This window comes from Puma concolor, chromosome B2, assembly GCF_028749965.1.
Source record: "Puma concolor isolate L17-30 chromosome B2, mPumCon1.1.hap2, whole genome shotgun sequence".
Classification (NCBI taxonomy): domain Eukaryota; kingdom Metazoa; phylum Chordata; class Mammalia; order Carnivora; family Felidae; genus Puma; species Puma concolor.
The window spans coordinates 4564802-4592246 of NC_141671.1; the positions used below are offsets into that span (position 1 = coordinate 4564802).

The 27445-nt window shown below is 44.0% G+C and overlaps 1 protein-coding gene across 12 annotated transcripts in view; it reads right to left on the reverse strand.

The window, feature by feature from the left end:
* CARMIL1 (capping protein regulator and myosin 1 linker 1) overlaps positions 1-27445 on the reverse strand; it is a 311927-nt gene that overhangs the window by 115565 nt on the left and 168917 nt on the right. For all 12 annotated transcript variants that reach the window (XM_086706081.1, XM_086706084.1, XM_086706083.1 and 9 more), the window contains exons 12-17: positions 20366-20452; positions 12657-12760; positions 9732-9809; positions 9521-9597; positions 8521-8625; positions 3330-3399 (exon numbers count right to left, since the gene is read on the reverse strand). In XM_086706081.1, the coding sequence (XP_086562207.1) occupies positions 3330-3399; positions 8521-8625; positions 9521-9597; positions 9732-9809; positions 12657-12760; positions 20366-20452 (521 nt within the window). The remainder of the gene's footprint in view (positions 1-3329; positions 3400-8520; positions 8626-9520; positions 9598-9731; positions 9810-12656; positions 12761-20365; positions 20453-27445) is intronic.

Consider the following 27445-nt stretch of genomic DNA (forward strand, 5'->3'; position numbering starts at 1 on the left):
GTGCAAAGTAGCTGTTTCACAATAAAATTATTTACTTGTAAATATACAACGACTTCAAGGTATTTGATATTTGTTCTTTGCTTCCGTGGCTTGGGAAGGTGGTAGCATTAGAGACATCATCAGGGGATGATGAATTTGTTCAGTGCCCACATCAGAAACTGTCTAGTATTACAGCTCAGACAGGTCTATCAGCCCCTCATCTTGAGTGAGTCATCTCTGTGGAAATGACTTCCAAGATGGCACGGTGCTAGAAGTTTCACTGCTCACCACCACAGGTGGAGAATTTGTCTGATCATAAGGGAATATTAAGTGCTGGATTCTTGCAGGATTTTGACTGGCATGCTAACTAACAGTAAAGGGGTCTGTGTCACTATGGCTAGAGAGGGCATGAACAGAAAACAGATACACATGTGTCATTTTTTTTAAGTTTATTCATTTATTTTGAGAGAGAGGAAGAGCATGCGCAAGTTGGGGAGAGGCAGAGAGAGAGAGAGAGAGAGAGAGAGAGAGAGAGAGAGAGAGAATCCCAAGCAGGCTCAACACTGTCAGCACAGAGCCCGATGTGATGCTCGAACTCACAAACATGGTCTGAAGTGCAAAATTTTAAACTTCCAAGTTGGTGAAAAACTTTTTCTGAGAGCACTACATAAACCCTGAAGTACTAAATAATTAAAGGGTAGCAATGAATGCCAAACTGCCAAGCATTCTATGCAGATAATACCATAACCCCTAACGCCTTTACAGGACAGATTTACTAGACCACGGAGAGGAGTAAGGTGAAATATCGTTAGATTCGGACACCTGTCTGTAAGAAGAAAAATGTGATAAGACACCTTAATTTAGAAAAATAATTTTGTGCTTCACCAATTTCCACGAGCAGCACTATAACATGTGACTTTATCAAAATGGCCACCAGGACTGTGATTCAAGGATTAAGACAGTGGGAGATCGTGGTACCACGGTAGTTTTAAGGGCTCCCATCTCAGCACTGCTGCTGTTATCATATAATCCGTAAACGAGTGGCCAAAGTGAAGTTGTAATTGTCATCACCATAATGGCCAGCCCTACCATCAGAGAGCAATCACTTGATCTGGATTCCTGGCTTAATAAGAGGAAACTTATAAAGGGAAAAGTCTACTAGCCATTTGGTAGAACCCTTTAAAATCGCCAAGAGTCTGCCATTTTTGACCTACAAAAATGTTGATTTTCCATGGTTCACCAAATACAACCGTCTTTGAAAGTTATTCCCGGTGCGATTACGATGGAGTTTACAGAACGAGCTACAGAGCAAGGTGTGTTCTTTGGGCATATGGTACCAAACAACTTATTTGAGAAGAAGAGGTCTAATCATGCGTAATGTTCTAACAATTACCTACGTAATTAACAAGAATCGGGCAGGCATACTTTCATTATGATTCTGCCATTAGTAAACTGGATTATTTCGGCTTCTTTAGACCTCAGTTTCTTCATCTTGAAGTATGGGAACCAGATGATCATTTATGTCCATTCCAGTTTTGATCAGATAATTAAATGGAAGATGGCATATTGATAGCAATCACCGTATTTAATCAGGATAGTAAAACGTTTGGGTCATTGCTAATTTAGTAGTGTGAGCTAACAGAGCAATTAAGGTGACACCCACTGGCTTTTTTTGTCTTTTGATAGCGTAGCCCTACCTATCTCTGTTCTTCTCCACCCCCCCCCCCCATACAAAATTTTTTATTACTGCCACATCCCTTAAGAAAGTACTGGTGAACAATGAATTCATACCACCAGACTTGGTTTCTATTATATAGTCTGTCTTTATAAATATAAGAACACCGATTTACACATTAAAATTTGACGATGCAGGTTTTTAGGGGTTTTGTGGGTTTTTTTTTTGTTCTTTCTGGCTTTTCTTTTTTCCCCAAACAAAATGACTAGTAAATTGTACACAGTTGGTGTCTACACCAGCTCAGAATTAGAAAAAAAAAAAAAAATCCTGCACTAACAATTTTCCTGGTATCATTTCATCCTTGCCAGTTTCTAGACTTTTCAGAGAGGTACAGCATGCTCTGCAACATTCAGCGTTGGCTTGGCACCTGGCATTTTGTTAGGAGTTGAGGGAAACACAAAATGAACAGGACGCAGGAGTATCCTCGGGAAGTGATAGCCTCGTTGGGAGAGCACGCACGCGCTAACTGAACAGTTATGCAGGACGCCATATGGGTCAGCGTCCAAAGCACGTCACCATCATTAAACAGCAGACGATCAGAAGAGAACAAGATCACGAAGGGCTGAAGCATTCAGGGGAGGAATTCGACAGACAGATAAACGACAAGCGCAAACAACCCACGTATGTCCCAGATGCCCCAGGAAGCACTTTGCAAAGAAGGGCTCCTTTGAACCCCATAACAAGCCACCAGAAGAGGCACTGATGTTTGTCTCCATTTTGCGGACGCAGACACTGAGGTTTCACGCTATCATCTAACTCAGCCGGGACCGCAGAGCTAGTAAAGGCCAAACTCCGATTGAACCCTAGGAGCCTGAGGCAGGCATAAAGGAGACTGGATTTGAGCTAGATCCTCGGACAGGGAGGCCTCGGGGAAGAAGAGGCACACGGCACGCCAGAAGGAGAGAACAGTGGGCCCAGAACAGGAACGAAGGGACCTCACCTCCAGCCCAGACAAGAAGAAACCAAGTCTGATGTGCTGGGTCAAGTTGGGCCCCAAGGGGACCACACAGTTTGTACCTGGGCATTTTCTTACTGATCTCCGCACAAACTAAGAGCCTCAAGACTGAAAACGCTCAGGCACTCTCTAAAATGCAGAGGCTTTTAGTCACAATTCGTCTTTGTGTTCTTTGGTAGGAAGTGTTTGGAACTGCTGTAATAACTGTCCTGTTTTAAGTCAAGATATTAAGAAATAAAAATAACACGACAGCCGTTCTCTTGGACACTCTCCGAGTCCAAGTTACATTACACGCGTCTGTCCCTTGCCAGGGATGTCGTATGTTACATTTTTCATAACGGTAAAGCTAGTTTATGGCTTTTGTATCTCAAGGCTTCGTCATAAAATACTTAAGCAACTGGCACTAATAATAAATAAAAAACAAACAAAAGACAACCGAGTCGTTAAAAACACACTTGAACGCTTTCTGAATGGTGTTCCGCGGCTGTTTGTAAATAAAACTTGCAAAATACAAAACATCGGAAACATCTATAACGTGCATTCCTCTGCTTCACTTACACCTTCAGGAATCACAGTATCGCACTTTCTCCGGGAAAAAGACAAAGACAATTTTGAGGCCATTATAATCTCTTCCAGTGCACAGTCTAAATGGGCTCTTACCTCACAGTTGCTGAGATCAAGGGAGACCCCCTTCAAGTTATGATTGGAAGCCAGGCCCAACAACAGTGCTCTGAGGGGAGAAAACACGAAAACACACATTAGACGCGAGTTAGACACGGTTTGCACCAAAATATGTACACGTGCCGAATAAGGCCCAGAGAAGGAGGGACACGGTTCTGAGTTACAGGCCAAGCGCCAAGCACCGAGCACCATCTCAGTTTTGAAAAGGCCGACTGTTGGGGCGCCCGGGTGGCTCAGTTGGTTGAGTGTCTGGCTTCGGCTCAGGTCATGATCTCGCAGTCTGTGAGTTTGAGCCCCGCATCGGGCTCTGTGCTGACAGCTCAGAGCCTGGAGCCTGTTTCGGACTCTGTGTCTCCCTCTCTCTGACCCTCCTCCACTCATGCTCTGTCTCTCTCTGTCTCAGAAATAAATAAACATTAAAAAAATTAAAAAATTAAAAAAAAAAAAAAAAGGCCGACTGCACGTCTGCCTCTCAAGCCCAGGGAGGAAACGATGCTGTAACGTTCTTCCTTGGGATGAGGTGCGGGCCCGTTACGAATACGAGTCCGGCAGGCCCACCATCCCTATGCACGTACATCCACGGTACACCTAATTGCACATTGAAGTTAAACTGTGTTCATCACAAATCAATTCCCACCTGCATCTGTTTGAGAACACCTTTAATATTGTTTAGAAAATTATTAGGCAATTGTTAGTAGAGTAGGAAAGCATCTGCTGATTTGTCCCTAAGGGAGAGGTTATGAGGGAGTTAAGCTCCACGGTATCCAGGGTGGGAAATTACCGTCTGTAGAGAGGGGTTTTATTTTAAGCACCTACAGCAGGAGGTGAGAAGAGCACTGGACATGAGGCACAGGTCTGGAGAGGGCCCAGGATCCTGCCTGTCTGTCTGGCTACTACTAGCTGGTCTCGGGACAAATCACAGGGGCGCTGTGAAAAGGGATTTATCCGTCCGCACGCTCAGGAGGCCGGACGAATCACGCAGATCTCGTCTCTAAGAGAATGCACCAGCCCTACTCTCACAAGTCAGTCCTACAACATCGAACAGGCCTGATGCAAAAACTTCCCACGTGCACACACATCCATAAGTCGCAGTGAAGGGACACAAGGCCTCAACCTGGCCCTGGGGGACACACAGGTGAGCCCCAGAGGCCTCTCGCTCTCCAGCAAGGGAAATGGGCAGGTGTGCACATCACTGTAAGAGGCAGACAGGAGAAAGCGACAGGGGGTGGGACCAAGACATTTGCTCCGCAGGCATATCCACCTGTTCTCAATGTTCCCAGGAAAAGGACCTCCACCCGGTATGCTCCAAAAATACCCCGGGGCACGAGCCAGGTGGGAAGGCACCTCTTTCACCCCAGCCTCTGCGATCCCCTCTCTGGTGACCCTCTGGCCTCATCCACCGAGCAATGCTACCGCAGTGCATGGAACCCACCGGTTCAGCAGCTTCCGGTGAGAACAGCCCATCAGGAAGGAGGCTGGAGGGGAGCACCTTTCTTCTCCTCTCCTGATGCCAGTTGACCAGCCCCTTGTTCTAAACACGGGCCGACGAGAGGGGCTGGGCAGATATCTGCACGCATGTTCCTGGTCGATTATTAAATAGCCTCTCTTTCCCTAAAAAGTGCCTTCCCCTCTTTCCTTCTTGGGGGTGGTATTGAGCAGCCGAAGGCACTTGGGACCTAGAACCACATGGCCCGTCCAGAGGTCCCGCCTCTGTACTGACAGTGGGGTGGCTTTAAGGACATCACAAGTCCCTCCCTGTCCTCTCCTGTCTCAGGTGCGCATCAGCAAAATGGGAGCATCAGCCTATTACCAAAGAGGTCCCTTTGAGTTCTACCGTTTGCGAAGTTTCTAGAACCTAGCCACGTATTTGAACACTATGGTTTTACAATGCTTAGATGGAAGGGAGATTCTTCCTACTTTTCCCGTATGTAGATTAAGGCCGAGGAACCAATGATATGCTTTAAGATACTTAACTACAGTACAGAAGGCCGTGATGAGGAAGGACATAACGGCTCCCAAGACTGGTAAATACAAACCAGCAACAGCAACTGCCCTCAGTTGAACAAAACCAAACTCAACAACGAACGGCAAAGCCCAGCACGCACTGGGGAAAACCCTACAGCGGGAAGTGTGATTACTTTTGACCCAGGGATGGAAAAACCGCCTTAACCGTTATCGTCTTCAATCCTCCATCGTTAGTGCAACACCGGCTAAGACAGGAATCTGTATTTAACCTCACCCGCCCTGGAGATGAGGTGCTAGTTACGAGTTCTCAGGGGCACACATAATGGGTTTATTAGAAGTTCACAGTCGGGGAGATGGGAGAAGGGCACGATGTGATGCGGGGTGAAGAAGGGCACAGACACATGGGGACCAGGGGGAAGAAAGTGCAAGCGCGAACGGTAAATAGGAACTCGGGCCTTGCTCTGAGCGAGGAGCGTGCTTGGGGCGCACGTGAACCTCGCTATTCTGAAGATTTTAGCAAACGCGAGGAAGGGCGCCCCCACGTTCCTTATCGAAGGCCCCAAGTGCTTCACCGTGGCTGACCAGTCTGCAAGCGAGGGCGCAACTAGGACATAAGCAGTCCTATTCTGGGTGTCGCTTCTGAAGAACCCCCAAATGGTGGGACCCGCCTGCAGAATACTGTTCTGTCCCAACTGGGAGGGCTTCTCTCAGAAAACGGTGCGTCCCTGTAGCATAGCCTCTTAGGGCTGCTGACCCCCGGTCCTTCAACACAGCAGGGTCTCCGTCCCCCGCTCCTGGCACAGTGGACCGAGGCAGGGACAGGAACGTACGGAGCCAGTGGCAACAGGGGGCTCTGTGATGCGCCTCCCAGAACCCCCTCTGCGGTCACTTCTCAGGGGTGGCCTTGACTGAAGACAAGTGCCTCACCCGGGGCCACGTCTCCTTCCAGACGTAGACTACCCCAAGGCTGGTCAGCACAGGAACAGAAAGGCCCGGCCTGTGTCTCCTACGTGCTATGTTCCATCCCGAAGTCGGCTCCTCTGGAAACCTGACCTGCGACCGTGACAGGTCGGGGCAAATTACTGGGCAAATTACTGGGCTTCCTGGGCCTCTGTTTCCTCAGCAGCAAACCAGGAATCGGAACACGGTCTCCCAAGTGCCATCGACACTGCAGGTGCCGGCCCACATTCAAGCAGCCGGTTCAGGGTCTAGTTCAGGGTCACGCTCTGCAAGCTCTCTGCCATCCCGCCCCCTCACAGGGAACCCCGAACACCTCGGTTCTATCTTCCCCAGTGTCAGCATCACATTAAATGTATGTACAGAATTTTGCCTACAGAATCTTCAGCCACGAAGCCTTTTCCCTCACACGGAAATTTTCAGTAGTAAAACACAGAGTGGACGAGGCTACCGACAGAACACGATTAAATGCTCACATAAATAACAACAGGTCACAAGATTTAACAATTACAATTTAACGTTGAAATATAATATTTAGAAGTCTCTATAACAAACGGTATAGGAAATCCATGGCTGTGGTGTGGAATATTCTATAAAATCAATTACACTAATCAACAAAGAGCTACTCTGTATTTCACAGGGATCAAGAACACGGAAAGAACGAGAATACTGTGCACCTGTCACCAAAACGGTTTTGAATAAGCGGTTCTCCAGTTGGTACACTGCGGGCAAGGATCACGACCGGATTCACTTTCTACCCAGTGCCCTCCTTGCATCTGGGACGCTGTGAATGCTCCATAAATAGCAGTGGAATGAATATGTAAATGAGTGTGAGTAAAGTATAATGGTTCCCCCTTTAGAATATTGATCGTGCTAGTTTTGTTAATATCCACACAAAGAGCCTCATCGTGAGACTTTTTTGGCTTACATTTATGGACCTCTAATATGTTAATTCAATGTGGAAAAAAAAAAAGGCCTGCCATACTGTCGGTTTTTTGTCTTTGCACTTGCCTAGATCTACTGTTCTTAGGGGCATCCCCTGTTTGAGTCTTAAGGTGCCATGTGAGATACCGCAACCAGGACTCTCACGCCTCTCAAAAAGAAAAAGAAAAAGGGCACCTTACGACTTACATAAAGATTAATTTTCTAGTAAGATGAATAGCAGACATCAATCGTAACATCTCATACAAATGACAAGGGAAGAATTAAATGCTCATTGACACGCCGGCTGGGGAAAGGAGAAATCTGTGCGTGCACTTGAGCATATGTGACAATGTACGTACTCGTAACTACTTGAAAATATGTTCTTTAGGCTCAAAGAGAATTTGATTTCATAGCCCTTTTCCTTAATTGCTGGCAATGCAGAACAGAGATTTCAAGGATGTCAAATTAGCCTCGAACCCTATTTTACCTCAAGAGTTTAACTTCACCACCAGGCCCCCCACGAGGGTATTACCCATAACCTAAGATGGCCGCTAAGTAAAAACATGAAACAGACAGCCTATACCGACCTGGGTAATTCAGGAACCACAGCACCTAAAACCTGACTCTGTTGCATACACACTGTGTATAGAGGTTACTAAGGTTAGTAGAGATATGTAGAATAAATATTAACTGAAACACATATATACACACATGAATATACATCAAACGGGCCCAACAGAGGTTAATATAAAGGCAGTGGTACCTGGGAACACAACTTGTAAGAAAGTCACTGACAACTGCCAAGGTCACAAACCAAAGGAAGATTTTTTTTTTTCATAGAAGATGCAAATAATATCAACAGTGCACGAGGTAGGCAAAAAGAACGTAATTTCTTTTTGTGCCCCGAAGTGAAAAAGGGATTTTCATCTGCCTTGTCTGTCTTAGGATTTTGTGTCTTCTTCCCTTCCCTCAAGCACATTCATAATAACAAACAACTTGAAACGCTATGGGATGGGGGAAAAGAGAGAGAGAGAGAGAGAGAGAGAGAGAGAGAGGAAAACAAACCACGAGAGATGCTTAACTATAGGGAACAAAGTGAGGGTTGGTGGAGGGAGGCGGGTGGGGGATGGGCTGGATGGGCACCTGTGATGAGCACTGGGTGTTGTATGTAAGGATGACTCACTGAATTCTACTCCTGAACCCAATACTGCATGGTATGCGCCCACTAACTAGGATTTAAATAAAAACCTGAAAAGGAAAAAAAAAAAAAAAAACCCAAAAGCCAAAAACCAAGAGCTGTGGAGAACATGAACTAAGCACTCACTTTAAGGGCTCAGGAGACAGTTTGGTGCCAGAAAGGTTCAGCTGCATCAGAGACAAGGAGCTACTAAAAAACTGCTTGAAGGAGGGGGGCACTTCTTTTCCTTTCCTGAAAAACAAAACGGGAGGGTCACAGGAGCAGGGATGCTTCCGGCCTGGTACCCCGCTTCCGGCTTGGCGAAATTCCCCGTTGGTTACTGGGACTCTGTGAAATAACCTGGGAATCCATTATATTTTCGGGAGAAAATCAAAGGTAAGAAGAAACAAAATGTCTCAAAGCCAAACAAAGCCAACACCATCAAAGGAGTGATGTCAGAGAAGCTAAGACATTTCATAAAGTCCTTAAAGCTACCGCTATATTCTTTGTAGCCAATGGGCTCATTGTGTTTTACCCACAGATCTCCACTTGTACAAATTCCAACACATTCATCTGGGGATGGCTATACTCGTTGTTCATACTTGCTTCCAAGTTCATTGTTGAGAAGTGCCTTCTAAAAGAGTTTATACTGTGGACGCCTGGGTGGCTCAGTCGGTTAAGCGTTTGACTTCGGCTCAGGTCATGACCTCACAGTTCGTGAGTTCGAGCCCCGCATCGGGCTCTGTGCTGACCACTCAGAGCCTGGAGCCTGCTTCGGATTCTGTGCCTCTGTCGCTCTCTGCCCCTCCCCGGCTCACACTCTTCTCTTTCTCTCTCTCTCAAAAATAAATATTAAAAAAAATTTTTAAAGAGTTTGTACTCTATTAAGGGACAGTGCCCGTCCACATAAGAGCAGCAGTTATCAGACAGTTCTCACAGGCAGACTGGGGTCACCGAGAACATCAGACTACCGTGAGAAAAGATACAAAAACTTGCACTTTTAAGGCTCATATTCATAGATGATGGTTTAAGGTCACCTTCCTTCACGCACAACACGCATCCCTCATCCTTCCATTTCCACCTCGCTACAACCTTCTCTGAGAGGAAGGCAGTCCTAGGTGACAGGGATGGAGGTACAAACCCATACCGGTGAGAAAAGACAGCTCTGGAGAGGTTGAGCACAGCTAAATATTGAAGGCATCCTCGGAGAAGAGCTGTACAGACCTGAAAAAGAAAGAAGGCACTCTTAGTTCCAAGTATTTCTAGATGTAGGGGAATATTTTGTTAGAGAGAAAGCCCTCTGTATCCCGCCCAAATGGCTGTTCTGGGACCGCCAGAGCAATGTCAAAAAATATTACCATGTCCAGGGAACATTCGGTATTGGATAAATCCAGGTGAGCAATGGCATTTGGCTGGGCCAAAAAATTGTACATGGACTTGAAATAAAAAAAAAACAAACAAAAAAAACCACATTAGGATCTGGAAACACACACACACAGTCAATATTTTAAAATGAAGTTGCCCAAATCCTCCCGTATCCATTCTCTACTCTTCCCAAGAGGATTAGCAGAATTTAATGTCATTCCATTGCCTTCCCTGAGAGCAGTATTGCAAAGAATTTTTAAAATAAAATTATGTTTGGGGCGCCTGGGTGGCTCAGTCGGTTGGGCGGCTGACTTCAGCTCTGGTCCTGATCTCACAGCTCGTGAGTTCGAGCCCTGTGTCGGGCTCTGTGCTGACAGCTCTGAGCCTGGGGCCTGCTTCCCATTCTGTGTGTCCCTCTCTCTCTGCCCCTCCCCTGCTCACGCTCTGTCTCTGTCTCTCTCTCAAAAGTAAATAAACACAGGGGCGCCTGGGTGGCGCAGTCGGTTAAGCGTCCGACTTCAGCCAGGTCACGATTTCGCGGTCTGTGAGTTCGAGCCCCGCGTCGGGCTCTGGGCTGATGGCTCAGAGCCTGGAGCCTGTTTCCGATTCTGTGTCTCCCTCTCTCTCTGCCCCTCGCCCGTTCATGCTCTTGTCTCTGTCCCAAAAATAAATAAATGTTGAAAAAAAAATTAAAAAAAAAAAAGTAAATAAACACAAAAAAAACCCACTTTTTTTAAATAAAATTACGTTTGAGTTTTAAAAAAAAAAAGCCAAAGGAACTCTTGGCCACCAACCCCCTTTTTGTTACACATGACTTAGTTTTCCTGATTAGCTCCATTTTCATCATTTTGGAGCGATGCTAATTAATTGTAACTGCTGAGATTAAAACATCACCTGCATAGCACTCGCCCTATCAAAATGCTAATCACTTTTGAAAGTGTTCAAAGATCCACCAACTTCAGTTTGCACCCTAAGATGGTCTCAGGCTGTACTCTCTTCTGTCCAACACCGTGATTTTTCTATCCTTAGTTACTTCCGAAATCTAACAAGAAAGGGTCTGACGGCACTATTCGCTTAGGTTTAATCTCACATAGAGCTAAGACACGTCAGCTTTCAAGGGGTCACGGTGCCTAAAGTCTCTCCTTATTCCTGTGTAAGACCATCAAACAAGTTTAAGAGCCCTGTTCTTCTCTAATCGCCCCGTGTTGAGTAGAAACTTCCAGAGTCCACGATAACCAACCGAGTCCAAGCTCCCAACACCAGGCAAATAGCTAACGGTCCTGTGCCTCACTGGATGTCACCAGGTCCTTGCAAAAACAAACAAGCTTACGCTGAGATGCCCTCGTCCTTAGCAAAGACTCACAGTGCAGCAGCTTGGCTATACGATGCCTGAGAAAACTCCTCTCTACCAAGGAACTCAGAAAAGCAAATGATTAGCCTGTAAGTACTTTCACTAGACACACACACACACACACACACACACACACACACACACACAGCAGACTGCATTATGAGAAGTTCTGATTCAGAAAAATAATTTGCTCTCGCTTCCCTAAAGATCTCTGCTTCTCTCAGGCTTTGCCTGTGGTTTTACTCCCGGCCACCGGCTGGGGGAGCTCTAATCACCCTCCATTGGTGACAAGACCCTACTTGGCCAACACTCGTCCAAAGAGGCAGGTCCCGCTAGGCTGCTGGCCCTGAAGGCACGGGGCTGGGTAAGCCCCTCCCTGCACCTGCTGCAGGGATCCCAGAACATCAGCCTGTCTGGGGCTGAGGCCTACTCACCCAGGCCTCATCATTCTACTTCTTCCCCAGAGGCAAGCTGGGGGACAAGACCCACTCCTGGCCAGAGAAAAAGTCCTGAGCTACTTTGCTCTCTTGAGTGACTACTAATGCCCCTATGTTAGCAGAGTCTTATTATTTAATCTTCAGACTCTCTTTTATTGCTCTCTCTAGTCCTCTACTTTGTCACTGTAATGTGTTAGTGGTTTCACACTGGACTCCTTGTTTCATCTTGGGAAGGAGCACATTTACGAATCATCACTGAAGGTGACAACTAAAATGGGGCAACGCATGGAAAAAGCCGTGGTCCCTCAGGGGAGGCAAGTGAGTGGCTCAGCTGGTTAAGCGTCTGGCTTCAGCTCTGGTTGTGATCTCACGGTTCATGAGTTCAAGCCCCCGCGCTGGGCTCGCTGCTGTCAGCCCAGAGCCTGCCTCGGACCCTCTGTCCCTGTCTCTCTCTGTCCCTCCCCGGCTCACACTCTCAAAAATAAACAAACATTAAAAAAAAAAAAAAGTCATGGCATCCCAGGAAACAGAATTGCTTAAAATGATTTCGAGTATCAGGCAGAGGGGAAAAAAGTCCTACAAAAAGGACAGTGGCAATCTTCCTTGCCTTACAGGGAAAGCCACACATGAGAGACGTAAGAAGGCACGCTCCAACTTCCTTAAAAAGTGGCCCCAATTTATTGCCGACTCTCCACTCACCCTACTATGTTTGTGGAATATAGGAGAGGACTTTATGCCCATATCCTCCTCCAACTAACTATTAAAAAACTCACCTGTCTCAACAGTATTATCTAATGACAAAATCATTCAGTTTACATTTCCAATCTCTCTTATCAACTTTCATAGGCGCAATAATGGTTCAAATGAAGAGAAAAGAGGTCCGTCAGAAAAAGCATATCCAAAAAGAATTTGTCGTTCAGCAACATTAAGTGAAGGGGGTAAATATACCTGTGTTAGACTACACTTAATTAAGGAAGGCTCTGGAATTTTTCTCTAAAACAGCTCGTAAGCTCATAACTAAATGATGTGAAAGTGTTATAAGGGGAGATGAGGAAAGCCATGTTTGGAAATTATTCCAGGCTTATGGAATACAGCGTCTTTGAACCTGCCCGTGGGGAAGGAAAACCTACCGAGAGGTCATCTCCGCGGAGGACGTTCCCTGAGAGGTCGAGATGGGTAAGGGTGGTGGCGGTCAACAGGTTGGCACTGAGGAACTGAGAAAGGCTATTCACCCCTGCAACATGGAGAAGATCCAGACTCAATATCCATTCCGGGGAACACAATGAGGTTTGGGAGTTTCTATACATGACCCAGCAGCCACATCAAATGGCAGGACTGAGGTTACCCACAGGTACCGTCCCCAAAAGGTAGGAGTATCTTCTTTTGATGTCCCCTCAGAAAGAACAGGTTATTCACAGACACAGCCCTCTCACCGAGTAGGGGAAAGAGACAGAATTGGCTTCGTTCAGCTCTTCTTCTGATGTGGACGGGAAGGATTTGACTTTGAAGTCTTAATATGATGCACACAAGTCTGACTGGTCATTTCTATCTTTCTCTTAATTCTGCCAGGTGTTCCTGATTTAGCGCACAGGATTTAAGCAAGGTGGGTACATATTTCGGCACTTCAGCCTATTTAAAGTGCTTAGAAGCTGGGAGGGAGGAGCCAAGATGGCAGAACAGCATGGAAGTTTTTTGTGTGTCTCATGTCCATGAAATACAGCCAGACTAACACTAAACCATCCTACACTCCTGGAAAACTGACTGGAGGATCAACACAACAATCGGCACAACCTGAACCACAGAATTCAGCAGGTACGTGGCACGGAGAAGTGACCCTGGGGAGAGAGAAGGCGCAGGAAGGGAGGTGCTTTTGTGAGTGGAGAGAGGATGGAGACTGGGAGAGGGAGAATACGGGAAAAGCCCCCCTCCCCAAAAGCCGCTGGAGAGAAAGTGGAGAATTGGAAACAGCTGCAGGGACTAAACTAAAGTACTTAGAAGCTAATACTGGATGTAGATCACTGGTCTACATAATATATCGTTTACGTACTCAGGGCAAAATTCAGAGGGAAATGAATTTTTACAAAGAGCGAAACAAAATGATCGGTATACAATGTAGGAAAGAAGCGGAAAGAAAAACGGATAATTAACACTCCATACACTGCTTACACATGAAACGTAAATGGCTCAAGTCAAAGTCAACTGAGCTGAACCGAACGGGTATTACCAACCTCCAAAAACAAAGAATAAATACACAAGGAGGGCAAGAATGTTCCGTGAGGACAGAGCCACGTTCTTTTCTGTGTGGGTAACAGTCATGGCCTGTTGGCCTTGCAGGAGGCAGCTCTTCATCAGGCCGCTTCTCTCCAAGAGGGATGAGAGGCTCTAGGAGGTTCCCACTGCATACAAAATGGGGGCCCAGACAGTCTGGTGGCTCACTGGGCTTCAAAGAGGTCAACAAACACATCAGCACTGATGCTCATTCTCAAGGTAACGGGGACATGGGATACGGCCAAGCTCCTCACGTTTCTACAGTTCACGGTTCCAATCTATGTATTTTGGAAATATGGCTATTTCTAAATTGGATGCACATTTGTAATTCTTTTTCCAGTAACATTCTCCTTGAAAACCCCAGCCTGTCTTAACCACCCTACAGGGAGACAGGGAAGGGGGTGTTCGTCCACCTCGCACAGAGTCTTCCTCAGGAGAAAGGACGAGGGTGGGGTCTTCCAACGACAGCCAGAACTGGTCACAGCGGCAGGCTGCAGCCAGGCGCTCCAAGAAAGAAGCAGAGGGTTCCAAATACAGCCCCACCCCGGAGCAGTCCTCTGCTCTAACTTTAGAATGCCTGGTGTATCGTACTGATGAAGGGGTTATTATCTTCTCTTTTGGGTAAGACTAGGTAGTTACAAGAACCCACTGCAGGACGTGCCTGATAAAGGCGAGTGAGCCACTTCTCAAGGGTGAGGGTGCACTTGGGTACGCAGAGGGAGAAGACGCAGAGGTGTGGAGGGAAAACATCCTAGTTAAGTCCTGGGGGTGGGGGAGAAATTCTTGGCGGTCAATTCAACATTTATTTAGCACTCATAAAACATTTATAACTGCTGGGGATTGGGAAATAAACATAAATAAGATCCATTCGTTACCCTCAAAAACTTCCAAAGGCCATCAAGAAGGAAAAGGAATAAATTCCAGCATGAAACATCAGACTACACAAGAAATACCTATTCACTGCCACAGAACTTTATCGAAAGCCTACTGCCGACCAGGCATGGGCTCCGGAGGCCCAGGGGGTCCTATCTTACCCTCTAGAAGCCAGTGCGGTGGGAGACACAGTCAAGTAATCACTATCCGGTGAGGTCAGTACCATCAAAGAGGTTAAGAAACAGGTGCAGGGCAATGAAGAAGCTGGAGATTTGATGAATTACGCGAGATAAAAGGAACTTGTAATGGACTCTAGAAGGTGAATTTCTGAAGGTAACGCCTACGATTCTTTAAATGACCAACTTCCTTCAGTCTGCACTATTCCGCAGCGTTAGCGTGCCTCGCAACGGCGTAACCCGGAGAATACCAGACTCTCTCTCGTCAACAAAACCATTTGTAAAACCACTTCCTGAGGGAGGTTATACCAAAACTTGAGAAATAAATTCCGAAATCAGAAGGTCAAATTAGTCTCGACAGCAAAACGCTCCTTGATGAGCGCGGGTGCTTGGCAGCAGGCCAACATCTGAACGGAATCAGGAGAGAATTACGTCCTCCGCTCGGCTTCGTGCTCCCAAAACAGAATGAAGGACTTCCTCTCCCACCTCTTGAGGCCACATCCACGTGAGGCCCGTGTTAACAAGCACACTAAGAGCAGGAAATTACAAAAATATAGGATGGAAACAATCAGGGCTCTTACAGCCCAAACTAAACACAGATTTACATGCCGTTCTCGATTCTGGCCGTCTAGTGATTGTGACCGTTCTTTGTATTTATTATTGGAGTGTTTACAGCTAGAGAAAAGGTGGTACCAGATGGCCCTGCCTTGACATAATCTGGCAACCAGCAGGACATTTACTAGAAATCCAGAAAACTCTCATTGAGCTAACATCTGAGGAAGAGAAAGGGTATTTGGAGACAGTGGGGATGTCATGGGGAGATTTAAAAAAAAAAAATCTGTCTTGAATTACGGAGCCATGAACGTAAATGTTTTCATAGAATTAAAATACAAACGTTAGTCAAATTCAGCAGAAGATTAAAACTGCAAAGGAATCTGAGTTATTGTGAATCTGCAAACCTTTCAGATACAATGGGAAAAGTCTGCAAGAATAATGAAATCCTTTTAAGAAATCCATTAAAAACAAAATCCCCAGCATTTCAAGATATCCATCTTAGGAAGGGAAGCGTAAAATCATCTGGGCCACAATATCATTAAACAATATTAATTCTCAAAACACGCATTTTATTGCAGAGAAGAGAGAAACATGGTGTGGTGACCTTTACTTGTGAAGGAAGGTCACCCCCAAGGAAGAGGACGGGGCCCCACCCACTCTCACGACGCCTGAGACATAGGAACACAGCGAGTGGTGGCATGGAGGCACCCCAGACCCCACACTTGTCCTTGGGACGATAAATGATCTCCACATCCCCCTATCTGTTTCACAGTAATGAACACATACATTAAAATAAATAAATTCAAGTTGTTTTTTAAAAGTACCTCTATTCTAAAAAGAGACCACACAGCATGGTGATTATAGTTAATACCGTACTGTGTACTTGAAAGCTGCTAAGAGTAGAATCTTAAAAGTTCCCATCACCTGGGGGAAAAAAAAATACAACTATGTGTGTTGACAGACGTTAGCTCGACTTACTACGGTGATTGTTTCTTCACAATAAATACAGATATCAAATCATTACGTTGGACGCCAGAAACTAGTATCATGTTATATGTCAATTATACCTCAACAAAAAATAAATAAATTTTAAAAAGTTATGGGGCATCTGGGTGGCTTAGTCATGTAAATGTCCGACTCTGGATTTTGGCTCAGGTCATGATCTCACAGTTTATTGGGTTTGAGCCCTGCGTCGGGCTTTGCACACTGACCTCACGGAGGCTGCTTGGGATCCTCCCTCTCTCTCTGCCCCTCCCCTGCTCTCTCTCTCTCTCTCTCTCTCAAAATAAATAAATAAACTTAAAAAAAAATTTTTAAGTGACACCTATGGACACATGATGAATGATTAATACTTTTAACATGTAGGGAATTCACATAAATTAAGAAAAAAGGTTAATATGGCAAACAGAGAGGCAACGATGGATGGAAACTAGCAACTTCCTTCAAAAGAAAGACACGTGACTGAGATATGGGGGTGGGCTAAGGCGGGGGGGAGAATACACCTAAGCACTAAGAGAAGAAAGCCAAATTAAAGTATCAGAACACTTTGGCTGATGTGATTGACAAACAACGGAGGAGAACAGCATCGAGTGGCGGTGGGAACGTGGAGATTGGTACAGATAACTCAGAGGACAGCTTGACAATAAACATCAAAAGAAAGCTTTACAAAAATGCACACCCTTTTTGATCCAGTAGTTCTATGTAATTTCTCCTAAATAAGTAACAAATGATCGATAATAACACAGGGAAGTCATGTGAGCACTGTGTGCATTACTGAAGAATTAGAAACCAAGTAAACGTATGGTCACAGATCATTTATGTAAAGTAGGGAACGTCTTCCACGCACTGGAACGGTATGAAGCCCCTGAGAATAATCAAGGGTTTGCGGTCACAGCGGATCACAATACACTCCTGGGTGGGAAGAAAAGTTTATGAAATGGTAAGTGTAGTGGAATACCATATGCGCACATGCGTCTGTACGTAGGCATAGAGATAAACTACGTACAGACAGAACAGTATGGAAGCATGGGCGCCGAGCTGTCAACAGTGACAGTCTCGTCATGGTTTGGTGACGGCATTGCGAGGAATTGTGGCCTTCTTATTCACGCTTTGCAGGATCTTCTAAGTCTCTGCCGTAAACTGACAGTGCGTTGATGATCATCAGAAGGTTTCTACGAAACAGATTAGAAGTAGAGAGTGGTAACATCGTGGGCCCGCACTCAGCTTGATGATCTCTGGACAGCTTCAGGCATCGGCACAGGGAACAAGGACTCCTGGAAAAATGTTCCCCTTTGAAAAGTCACCTTGGCGCCTAAATCTAAATATCTGCACATGAAATCATGGGGCTTGCACAAACCAGCCCAATTTGAAATCATTCTTAGAGTAACTGTATGGTCGGCATGGGTAGGACATCACCAAGGGACCACTGTGCTCTACCTGTGACATATTCGGTAAGAACCCGCAATGGCCCAGCGCCAGGGACACGGCAACGCATGAGGCAAAGCCCTGACCGTCCGGAAGCTCCGGGCTAGGACACAATCAACACACCGTGGGAAACGTGCTAAAACAGGAATTTGCCAAGGGCTATGGGACAGAGAGGGAGGAGAATCTGACTGCGCGGGGTGTGACTGAGAGAAGGCTTCAAGGAGAAAGTGAGACACAAGCTCAATCTTGAGCGGGAGCAGGAATACACCAGATCTGTGGGTGCGGACATCGGGGTTGAAAGCATGTGACAACATGTGACACAGCAAGATGCTGCGGATGATACCGATGATGGTGGTACAGGCCCCTGTGCCCTCTGTATGTATATTAGCTACTTGGTGTCCCCGCCTCTGATGAGGTAGCTACGCTTAATTCCATCTCACAAATGACGTAAGTGAGGAACCAGGCCCTTGCGAAGACATGTTCACGTTAAGTGAAAAAATCAGGCCCCCCAGGCCCCCTGCTTGAGAACTGACACTCAGGCCCTCCGCATACAGCCCTCGAAAGACAGTGATACGTTTAAGAAATGCCAAGTCTTTTGGGGCGCCTGGGTGGCTCAGTCGGTTGAGCGTCCAACTTCGGCTCAGGTCATGATCGCACGGTTCGTGAGCTCAAGCCCCGTGTCGGGCTCTGTCCTATCCCTGTGGAACCCACTTCGGATCCTCTGTCCCATTCTCTCTGCCCCTCCCCTACTCGTGCTCTCTCTGTCCCAACAATAAACATTAAAAAAATATATGTCAAAAAAAAGAAATGGCACATTGTTCAATTCAAGAAACTGTCATTAAACACGACCGTGGCCCAGGCACTGTGCCAGGCGCCGGAGACATGGAGATAAGAGGGGACAGGGTAGCCCCTTTCTAGGAGGGGAACACAGCATTTATATAGTAATGTCAGATGCAGAAGTAATAATGCGATCAATCGTGTGTTGTAGAAGTAACACAAAGGAAAGAGCACTTCTACTGAGGTCACGGGAAGAGGGATATGTCTCAGAAGAGACAATCACAAATGAGTGTTTTATTAAAAAAAAAAAAAAAAAAAAAAAAGCTGAAGCTCTCCAAGAATTTAAGGTGATGTGTGAGAGAATAGAAAATACACATATATTGGTCTCTGCCCCATTCCTGGCACAGAGCTCCCTAAACCCTTGGAATTTTCCAAGTCATAAGAGCACTGCGGACATCTTTTGTTCTAATGGGGTGACCCTGGGTGGGATCCTGGATGCGGCTGGTCCCCACAGTGACCAAACCATGATTAGAAGCTTGAAATTTTTAAGTTCCTCTACCTCCCACCTCCAGGAAGAGCGCTGGAGACAGAGTTAGTCATTGATCACGTCAGTTTGAGGGAGCCTCCCTACAATGTCAATAGCACAGGTTCTGGGGACTTTCCAGGCTGGCGAACACATCCACACCAGGAGGGGGGAGCACCCCAGCTCCACAGATGCTCCTAGCTCAGGACCCTATCAGACCTCACCTGGTTGCTCCTCTGTGTCCTTCATCATATCCTTTAAGAGACGAGTAAACACGAGTGCTTCCCTGAGTTCTGTGAGCCGCTCTAGCCAATGAATCAACCCCAAGGTGAGGTCTCTGGAACTTCCAATAACCTAGGCTTGCAAATGGCATCTGGAGGGGAATGGGAGCAATCTTGCGGGACTGAGCCCTTAATGTGCGGGCTCTGATGCAACCTCTGGGTAGATAGTGTCAGAACGGAGTTAAATTGTGGGTCACCCAGCTGGCGTCACACAGAATCGCTTGGTGTGACTGAAAACCTCCGTGCATCTGGTGACCAGAAGCATCAGAAGGGAAGTGCTTGGTGCGAATAGTCAAGGAGACAAACGGGAAAGAGAGATACGAGATACGAAGGAGGGAAAAGGCAGGTTTCCCTGTATAGGAAGAGAGAGAGACTTTGCAAGCAGAAGCCAAAGCAGGTACAAAGGCACAATGCCTGCAGCCGTATTTCGAGTATTACAGGGGTGCTAACGTGGAAACGTTAAGAGAACGGGCAGGATTTGCTGAGCAACTAGATCCCGGAGAGGAGGGTAAGTGGGGTCAGAAGAGAACCCGGCAAAGGAAAGGCAACTTCCAGAGCAGGAGAGAGGGGGCAGAGTTACAGTGTGACTGGGGAGAGACCATCCATCTGACAGCAGGTTTTTAAGGGGGCGGGGGCAGGGGAAGCAGAGGGGAAGGCTGAAGTTCTTCCAAGGATGAGTCAAGAAAACACAACCAGCTGCCTCTGGGAATGTGAGGCCGGAGGAAGCAGCACTCCCTGGCTGAAAGTGAAGAAGTTATAAAGACTGTATTTCAAAATGATTCTCTACTCTGAAAGCATTTCGCCTTAGACAATGAGCACTCCAATTACAGAATTTCTTTATCTTGTAACAGAGAACTGCGATACGTATGCAGGTACATAACTGAGTAATAATTCTAACTTTTGAAAGGTAGCATGGTGTAGCAGAAATATCACAGACATAAAACAAATAAGATATACTGTACCTTTAGGTGACAATGAGGTTTTAGATAAATTTAAATGCTTTAATCCCTTTGGGAGTTTGGCAAATTGAATACTTAAAGAGGATACACCTGAGAAAGGAAAAAAAAAGATTATTAACATTTTCAAGTTCTCAGAATTGCACTCGTTTTATAAGGACTAAAAATTAACCTAAACTTGATTCCAATTTAAGTGGAATCATTCTTTCTTTCTAACATCAGACTTTATTTTCTAATTATCTACCATCACACATCTTTTTTTTTTTTTCATCCTGCGGAAAGGATAGGAAAAAAGGAAGACTGTTTAATTAAGCATAACAATATCAAAACTTTACCATTAGAGATGTGTTTCTTTGAACTGAAGTGTTACCCTCTTCTCTATAGTCCTATTTCAAATGCAAATACTCAGGAAGAGTGACATAATTGCTTCTTTTTAACCTGTGTCTTAATGAGTTGATCACTCCTCTGGGTGAGCACATGCGTGCTACTTAATTATTGTCAAGAAAATGGTATAACGTTAACTATTCAGATAACAGCTTCACTTTTAGCACACGGATTCCAATACTTAATTAGCTTCTAGCTAACAACCGCAGACAAAGCATCTGAGTGTGTTTATCTTCTTAAAGGTGGGCTTTGTAACTTGAAAATTCACAGTATCAAAAACCAGATAGCCTCTAAATTGAAAGACCAGACCGGGAAATGGCGAACCCTAGTTCATCCATTCAAGGATTGCAATGACGACAGACTTTCCCCGGGAGGAGTAAGTGATACGTGACTCTATGTCCTTCTTATAGGTCTTTGTACCAACTTCCTGCTACATGTGAGTTATCACCTTCCCAGGGGCATGTCCCTGGGAAGGTTCCTGAAACAATATTAACCATATGGTCTCCTAGACTAATTCTCAAATTCCATGCGCTGATAAGGAAATACCAAGCTCGTGGCTGCCCTATTATATAACCCCAAATTCTCTACACATTTTATCAAAGTTTATCAAGAAATAACTACTGTAGAAAGAATCTAAAGGTCATGCAGCTTGACTAAGCGTCTAGACAGGTGTCTCGCCAAGGATGGTGGGAGTTCTGAGAGCCCGTATTTACCTCCCCATAGCATTTCCCAAATAAGTTTGAAAATCACTGGATTGGGGCGCCTGGGTGGCTCAGTTGGTTAAGCAGCCGACTTCAGCTCAGGTCATGATCTCTCGCTCCATGAGTTCGAGCCCCGCGTCAGGCTCTGTGCTGACAGCTCAGAGCCTGGGGCCTGTTTCAGATTCTGTGTCTCCCTCTCTCTGACCCTCCTCCGTTCATGCTCTGTCTCTCTCTGTCTCAAAAATAAACGTTAAAAAAAAAAATTAAAAAAAAAAAAGAAAATCACTGGATTAAATTATGTCAAACGGGTCTTTTTTTTTTAATGTGAGTATTTTTAGAGATTTGAATATGCTAATCCATATTGTTAATTACAAAGAGGGAGCAGGCTATTTAGTTGACACTTTCTTGTAAAAGAATGTATCACTTATAAGTTAACCGGGATAGAGGGAAAAGGGGATCATTCTATTATTTTTTTAAAGTTTGAGCGAGACAAAAACAGCATGAGCAGGGGAGGGGCAGAGAGGGAGGAAGACAGAGAATCCCAAGCAAGTTCCACACTGTCAGTGAGCCGAAAGCAAGAGTCTGACACTTAACCAACTGAGCCACCCAAGTGCCCCGTGGGAGTCACTTTAAAAGTGTAATTAATCCAAAAGGAAGAAAAGGAGAAAAAAATAACAAAGACAAAAAGGGAAAAAAAGAAAACAGACATATTATAGATTGCCATACAGAAAAATCAATAATTACAATCAATGTAAATGTACTAAATACTCAAAACAAGCAAAAAATTGATTATCTAAATAAAAATATCAGATGCTTTTTTAAAAAAATTGTTTTAATGTTTATTTTTGAGAGAGAGAAAGACAGAGAGAGAGAGACAGAGCGCAAGCAGGGGAGGGGCAGAGAGAGAGGGAGACACAGAAACCGAAGCAGGCTCTAGGCTCTGAGCTGTCAGCACAGAGCCCAATGCAGGGCTTGAACTCATGAACCATGAGATCATGACCTGAGCCAAAGTCAGACACTTAACTGACCGAGCAACCCAGGCACCGCTCAGATGCCTTCAAGAAACAGAAATGCAGTACGTGTATTCAGAAGCGAACCTAGAAGCATATAAAAAGATGTAAGCAGAAAACGCTAACCAAAAGAAAACTAGTATATCTGCAATAATAAAAGACAAAGTAGACTTTAAGAGGCATAGACACAATTGAAACATTTCACTAATAAAGAAGATGTAATAATTTAAAATCCGTACGGTCTGAAGAACACAGTCTCAAAACGTATAAAGTAAATCCAATGGTAACAACAGGAGAATACATAATTATATACACGCATATATGTGTGTGTGTGCCATACCTCACAACAATGGGAGAGTTTTAAACACATCTCTGTAGATGATAAAATGGACACAAAAAGGGTATGAAGACACAGATCGTGTCGAGAACACAATCAAAAAAAGACGTATATTTAAAACACTGTACCCAACAACGGTAGAATACATTTCTTCAAAGTCCACGTGGAGCCTTTATTTACCAAAAGTGACAATATCCTGAGCTCAACAAATAATACAGAGGATGTTCCTTAACTACTGTGAAATCACAAAGCATATTCTCCAAGTGCTACCACTATTGGGAATTAACATAGGAATTACAGCAAAAAGATAATTAGAAAAATCCCCAAATAATTAGACCTTAAGCAATATATTTCCAAATAACAAACGAGCCCCCCCCCAAAAGAGATTTCCAAATTCTTTTCCAAAAATGGAAATCTTAAAAATATTTTGATTTAAAATTTTTAAAACTATGATATCAACATTTTAGGGATACAATTAAAGCCATGCTTAGAGTAAAATTTATACTCCTAAATACTTATGTTAATAATAATAATAATAATAATAATAAAGCTGGAAACTAATTATCTAAGTATCCCTCTCAAGATATTTGGATTAAAAAAAGCAAACTAACCCCCATTTCATCCCCAAAAACGGGAGAAAAAAGGGTAAGAAAGGGAAGAAATCTATTAAATAGAAAGCAGACGTAAAATAAGTGAATTTAACAAATCCTTTTCTTCAAAAAAAACTAATAACATTAATAAGCCCCATCAAGACTGGTTTAAAAAAAAAAAAAAAAGGAGAAAGAGAAGGATCAAACTATCAAACTGAGAAGTGGAAAAAAGAAAAAAAATACCAGTAGAGATTCTACAGACATTGCAAATATAACTAAAGGATGTTAAATTTTTTCTGTAGGTCAAAAATGTATCGTTTTAGAAGAAATGGACAAATTTGTCATGAAAAAAACAATTTACCAAAACTTACATAAGGCGAAATACTCTCAATACTCTTTATCGATTCAAAAAAATAAATGCATGATTAAAAACCTCTCCACAAAGAAAAGCAAAAGTTGCCAAATATAAAAAAAATGTATATTATATAATGCTATATTTATGAAGTTCAAGAAGAAATAAAGCGAACCTATCCAATCGTAACAGAAGTCAGAATCAGAGCCATCTTTTCCGGGTGGTAGAGGGCAAAACACTAGGGAAGCTTGTGAAGCACGAGTAACGTTCTATGTCTCATTCTTGGTAGTGGTTCCTGCAGAGTGCTCACTTTGTAAAAACTCATTAAGATGTAAACTTGTGATCTGTGGACTTTTCTGAACGTACGTTAGGCGTCAGTGAAAAAACTTACTTCCAAATTTAGGCACGGAAGGTAAGAAGGAGGAGAAAATGTAGATGACCATGGGTATGGCAATGTCTCTTTAGATACGACCCCAATGGCACATTCCACGAAAGACCTAACTGACAAGCTAGACTTCGTTAAAACTAAGAAGTTCTGTCCTGCAAAAGGCAATGTCAAGAGAATGAGAAGGCAAGCCACAGAATGGGAGCAAATGTTTGCAAGGACCGTTATCCAAAATACACAAAGAGCTCTCAAAAGTCAACAATGATAAACAAACCATTTACAAATGCGCCAGAGACCCAACGGAACCCTCACCAAAGAAGTTACAGAAATGGCAAATAAGCATATGAAGAGATGCTCCACACGCTAAGTCATCAAGGAAATGCAGAGTAAAGTAACAGTGAGATACCGCTACCCAACTATTAGAACGGATTAAAATCGTTAGAGGCTCATCGACTGTCACAACCGTGCCACTCTGATGGGACGCTGATAACTAGGGAAGCTATGCATGTGCAGCCAGCAGTGGGGGGGGGGGGGGGGGTGGAGGGGGGCAGGAAGAATATGGGAAATCTCTGTACCTTCCTCTCAATTCTGCTGAGAACCTAAAACTGCTCTAAAAACAAAAACTCTTTTTGAAAAATTAGGTATGGAATCCGGAAAGATACCAGATACTCACTTTTAAATTATGATAAGACTTATCACTGCCCTACCCATGACCAATTCTCTTATATACTTTTTTAAGCAGGTGCTACCCAGCAAAGCATATGCTAGGACAATGTTTTAAAAAGAAAATAACCCAAACCCATACCCCATGTCTTCAAATTAGGCTGAAAAACATGTTAGATCAGTGTTAAAACCTACCATTCAGCTTCCAATTTGCGGTGCTCAGGTTGACTTTTGAGTTGTTTTCCTTTGTTGAGAAAATGACCATTTTCTACATTTTCACTAATTTCTTTTGTGTCAGACATGCCTGCTACATCACAGAAAACCACACATGCATGTAACTAGACACAAGGCCGGAATAGAGCAATTATTTTACACCACTGGTGACACCACCCATGTGTTCATTCCTTAATCAACAACTATCTTCCAAAAAGGAAGGAAGAAAAAAAGGAGTAAACAGCCCAGCCACATTTTTCTCTGGAAATTGAATGACCACACCGTAAGTAACGGAAGTAATAAAAAGTGAAGCTCCTGAATTAGAATAAAGGTGAATAAAAGTCATGCTTGATAATTTACTTAAAAGAAAAAAGCAGGACGAGGCCCCTGGGTGGCTCAGTCGGTTAAGCGTCCGACTTTGCCCCGTGTCAGGCTCTGTGCTGACAGCTCGGAGCATGGAGCCTGCTCCGGATTCTGTGTCTCTGTCTCTCTCTCTGCCCCTCCCCAGCTCACACTCTGTCTTTCTCAAGAATAAGTAAAACATTAAAAAAAATTTTTTTTAACTTTTTAATTAAAAAAAAAAGAAAAGAAAGCAGGAAAAAGGTGAATAGGAAAACAAGCGGACTAACGATGCAGAAACAGGACAGTCTGTTTCAAGTAGTTTTTGTCAAATTTCAGACTAAGCTACCAGCTTCTTTCTTTCTCGACAAAATATTTTGTTGTAATGTGCTAGGCATCCGTAAGTCATAAATATGTTACATTTCTTCTTTAAAGAAATGCCCTTGCTAACTGCAAACGGAATAAAAGGTATAAATGGGTCAGTACTGTTCATTTTGGTTTAAATACAAGAATGAAATTGAGTTTTTATTGCAGGAGAACTGACATACATACAACATACAACATCCTATCGGTTCCGGGTGTACATCATAGAGATTCGATACTTTTACCGATCTTTGAGAAAAGGTAACAGCAGATTATCACACAAAGGATCCTCTTTCTTCCCAGCAGGCTTCAGAAACAGTCTCGGCAACATGAATAAAATGAGGGTGGCTGGCGGCCAAAATCTCAAGAAAAACAAAAAAATTAACCTGCCTGGTACTTTTCTGAAGCCACTTATTCAAGAGTGCCAGGGAACAAACTGATCATCGAGAAAACATTTCCCCACAAACAAAGGAGAGAAAAGACGTTTCAGTTTTTGGCTAGAACTACTCCATCCTCTCCCCAAAATAAAGCAAAACACAGCGTTCAGAGCTGTGAATTAAAACAGAATTTATCTCTAAAAGCTTTTTATTTGGAGACTTCATGAAATGGATTGTCCTTCTTGTGATTTTTTTTTTTTTAAGCACGTGTCAAATTTAGAAAGAAAAACGGTCTAAGTTTTATGGATTACCCTTCTTGTGACTTTTTTTTAAGGGTGTGTCAGATTTAGAAGGAAAAACGGTCTAATTTTTACTTCTCCTTTCCAAACAAAACTATTTTGGCTTCCTCTGCTTCAAAACATGTATGCCTAATAAAAAAAGTAATTATGAAATGTTCAGTGTTATAATCTGCCATCTGATGTTATGAACTTACAAAGACAGGAAATTAAATGTGACACGACACATTTAACTTATTAATCATGCATGAATTTAAAAACCTATGACAAGACCATACAGAATTCTAACACTTGGATATCCTAGAATCAGAAGGGTGCACCTGGTAGACGAAAAGGTTAAGGAGGTCCTTGTTAAATGAAAACACCAATAGGAACAGTTTAACAAAATCCCGCATGTGGAGTTCTAGCAAAGGATGTGCATAAACAGAAGACCTCGTTCTTGTCTGTCAGAAAGCATGTAGATTTGAACGCTGGAGACCAGAAACACTAAGGTAAGTGAATAAACAAAATACAGGCCAACATTTCCATTTCAAAAATAAGGCTGAGAAAAAGAAAAGTTCAAGAACTAGGAATACAGGAATAAAAGACCAGTGGGAAAAATGGAGTCAGTGTACTGAACTTTCGAACACCCGAAAATCCAAAGGCGGGCGGTGTTTAAAACCTTGCTTCACCTTGTGTAACCTTAAAAATATCAACTAAATATGGCTGACATCACGAATCTCAAGAAAAGTCCCTTCTGCTCGGTAGGTGCTGCACACAAACCTGGTATCTTGAAATATTAGCGTGATTCAGAAAATTTACTGCCATGCTATGGAATAAGCCAATGTTTTCCAAGAAGCACACATAAAATTCTTTCCTTCCGCTTCCCAAGGAAATCTAGACGGCCACATCAGAAAATCACCACCACGGGATTAGAGATTGACTGGCCGCTTGGTCGGCTGATATTCTGGAAATCCTAGACCAGAGCCTCGCCGACTAGTATCAGGTATGACTCCACAAGCTTTGTCCAAACGGTGTAAACACAAGATTTCCTCATTTATAAAAAGAGGATAATAATATTTGTATGGTTTTACTCC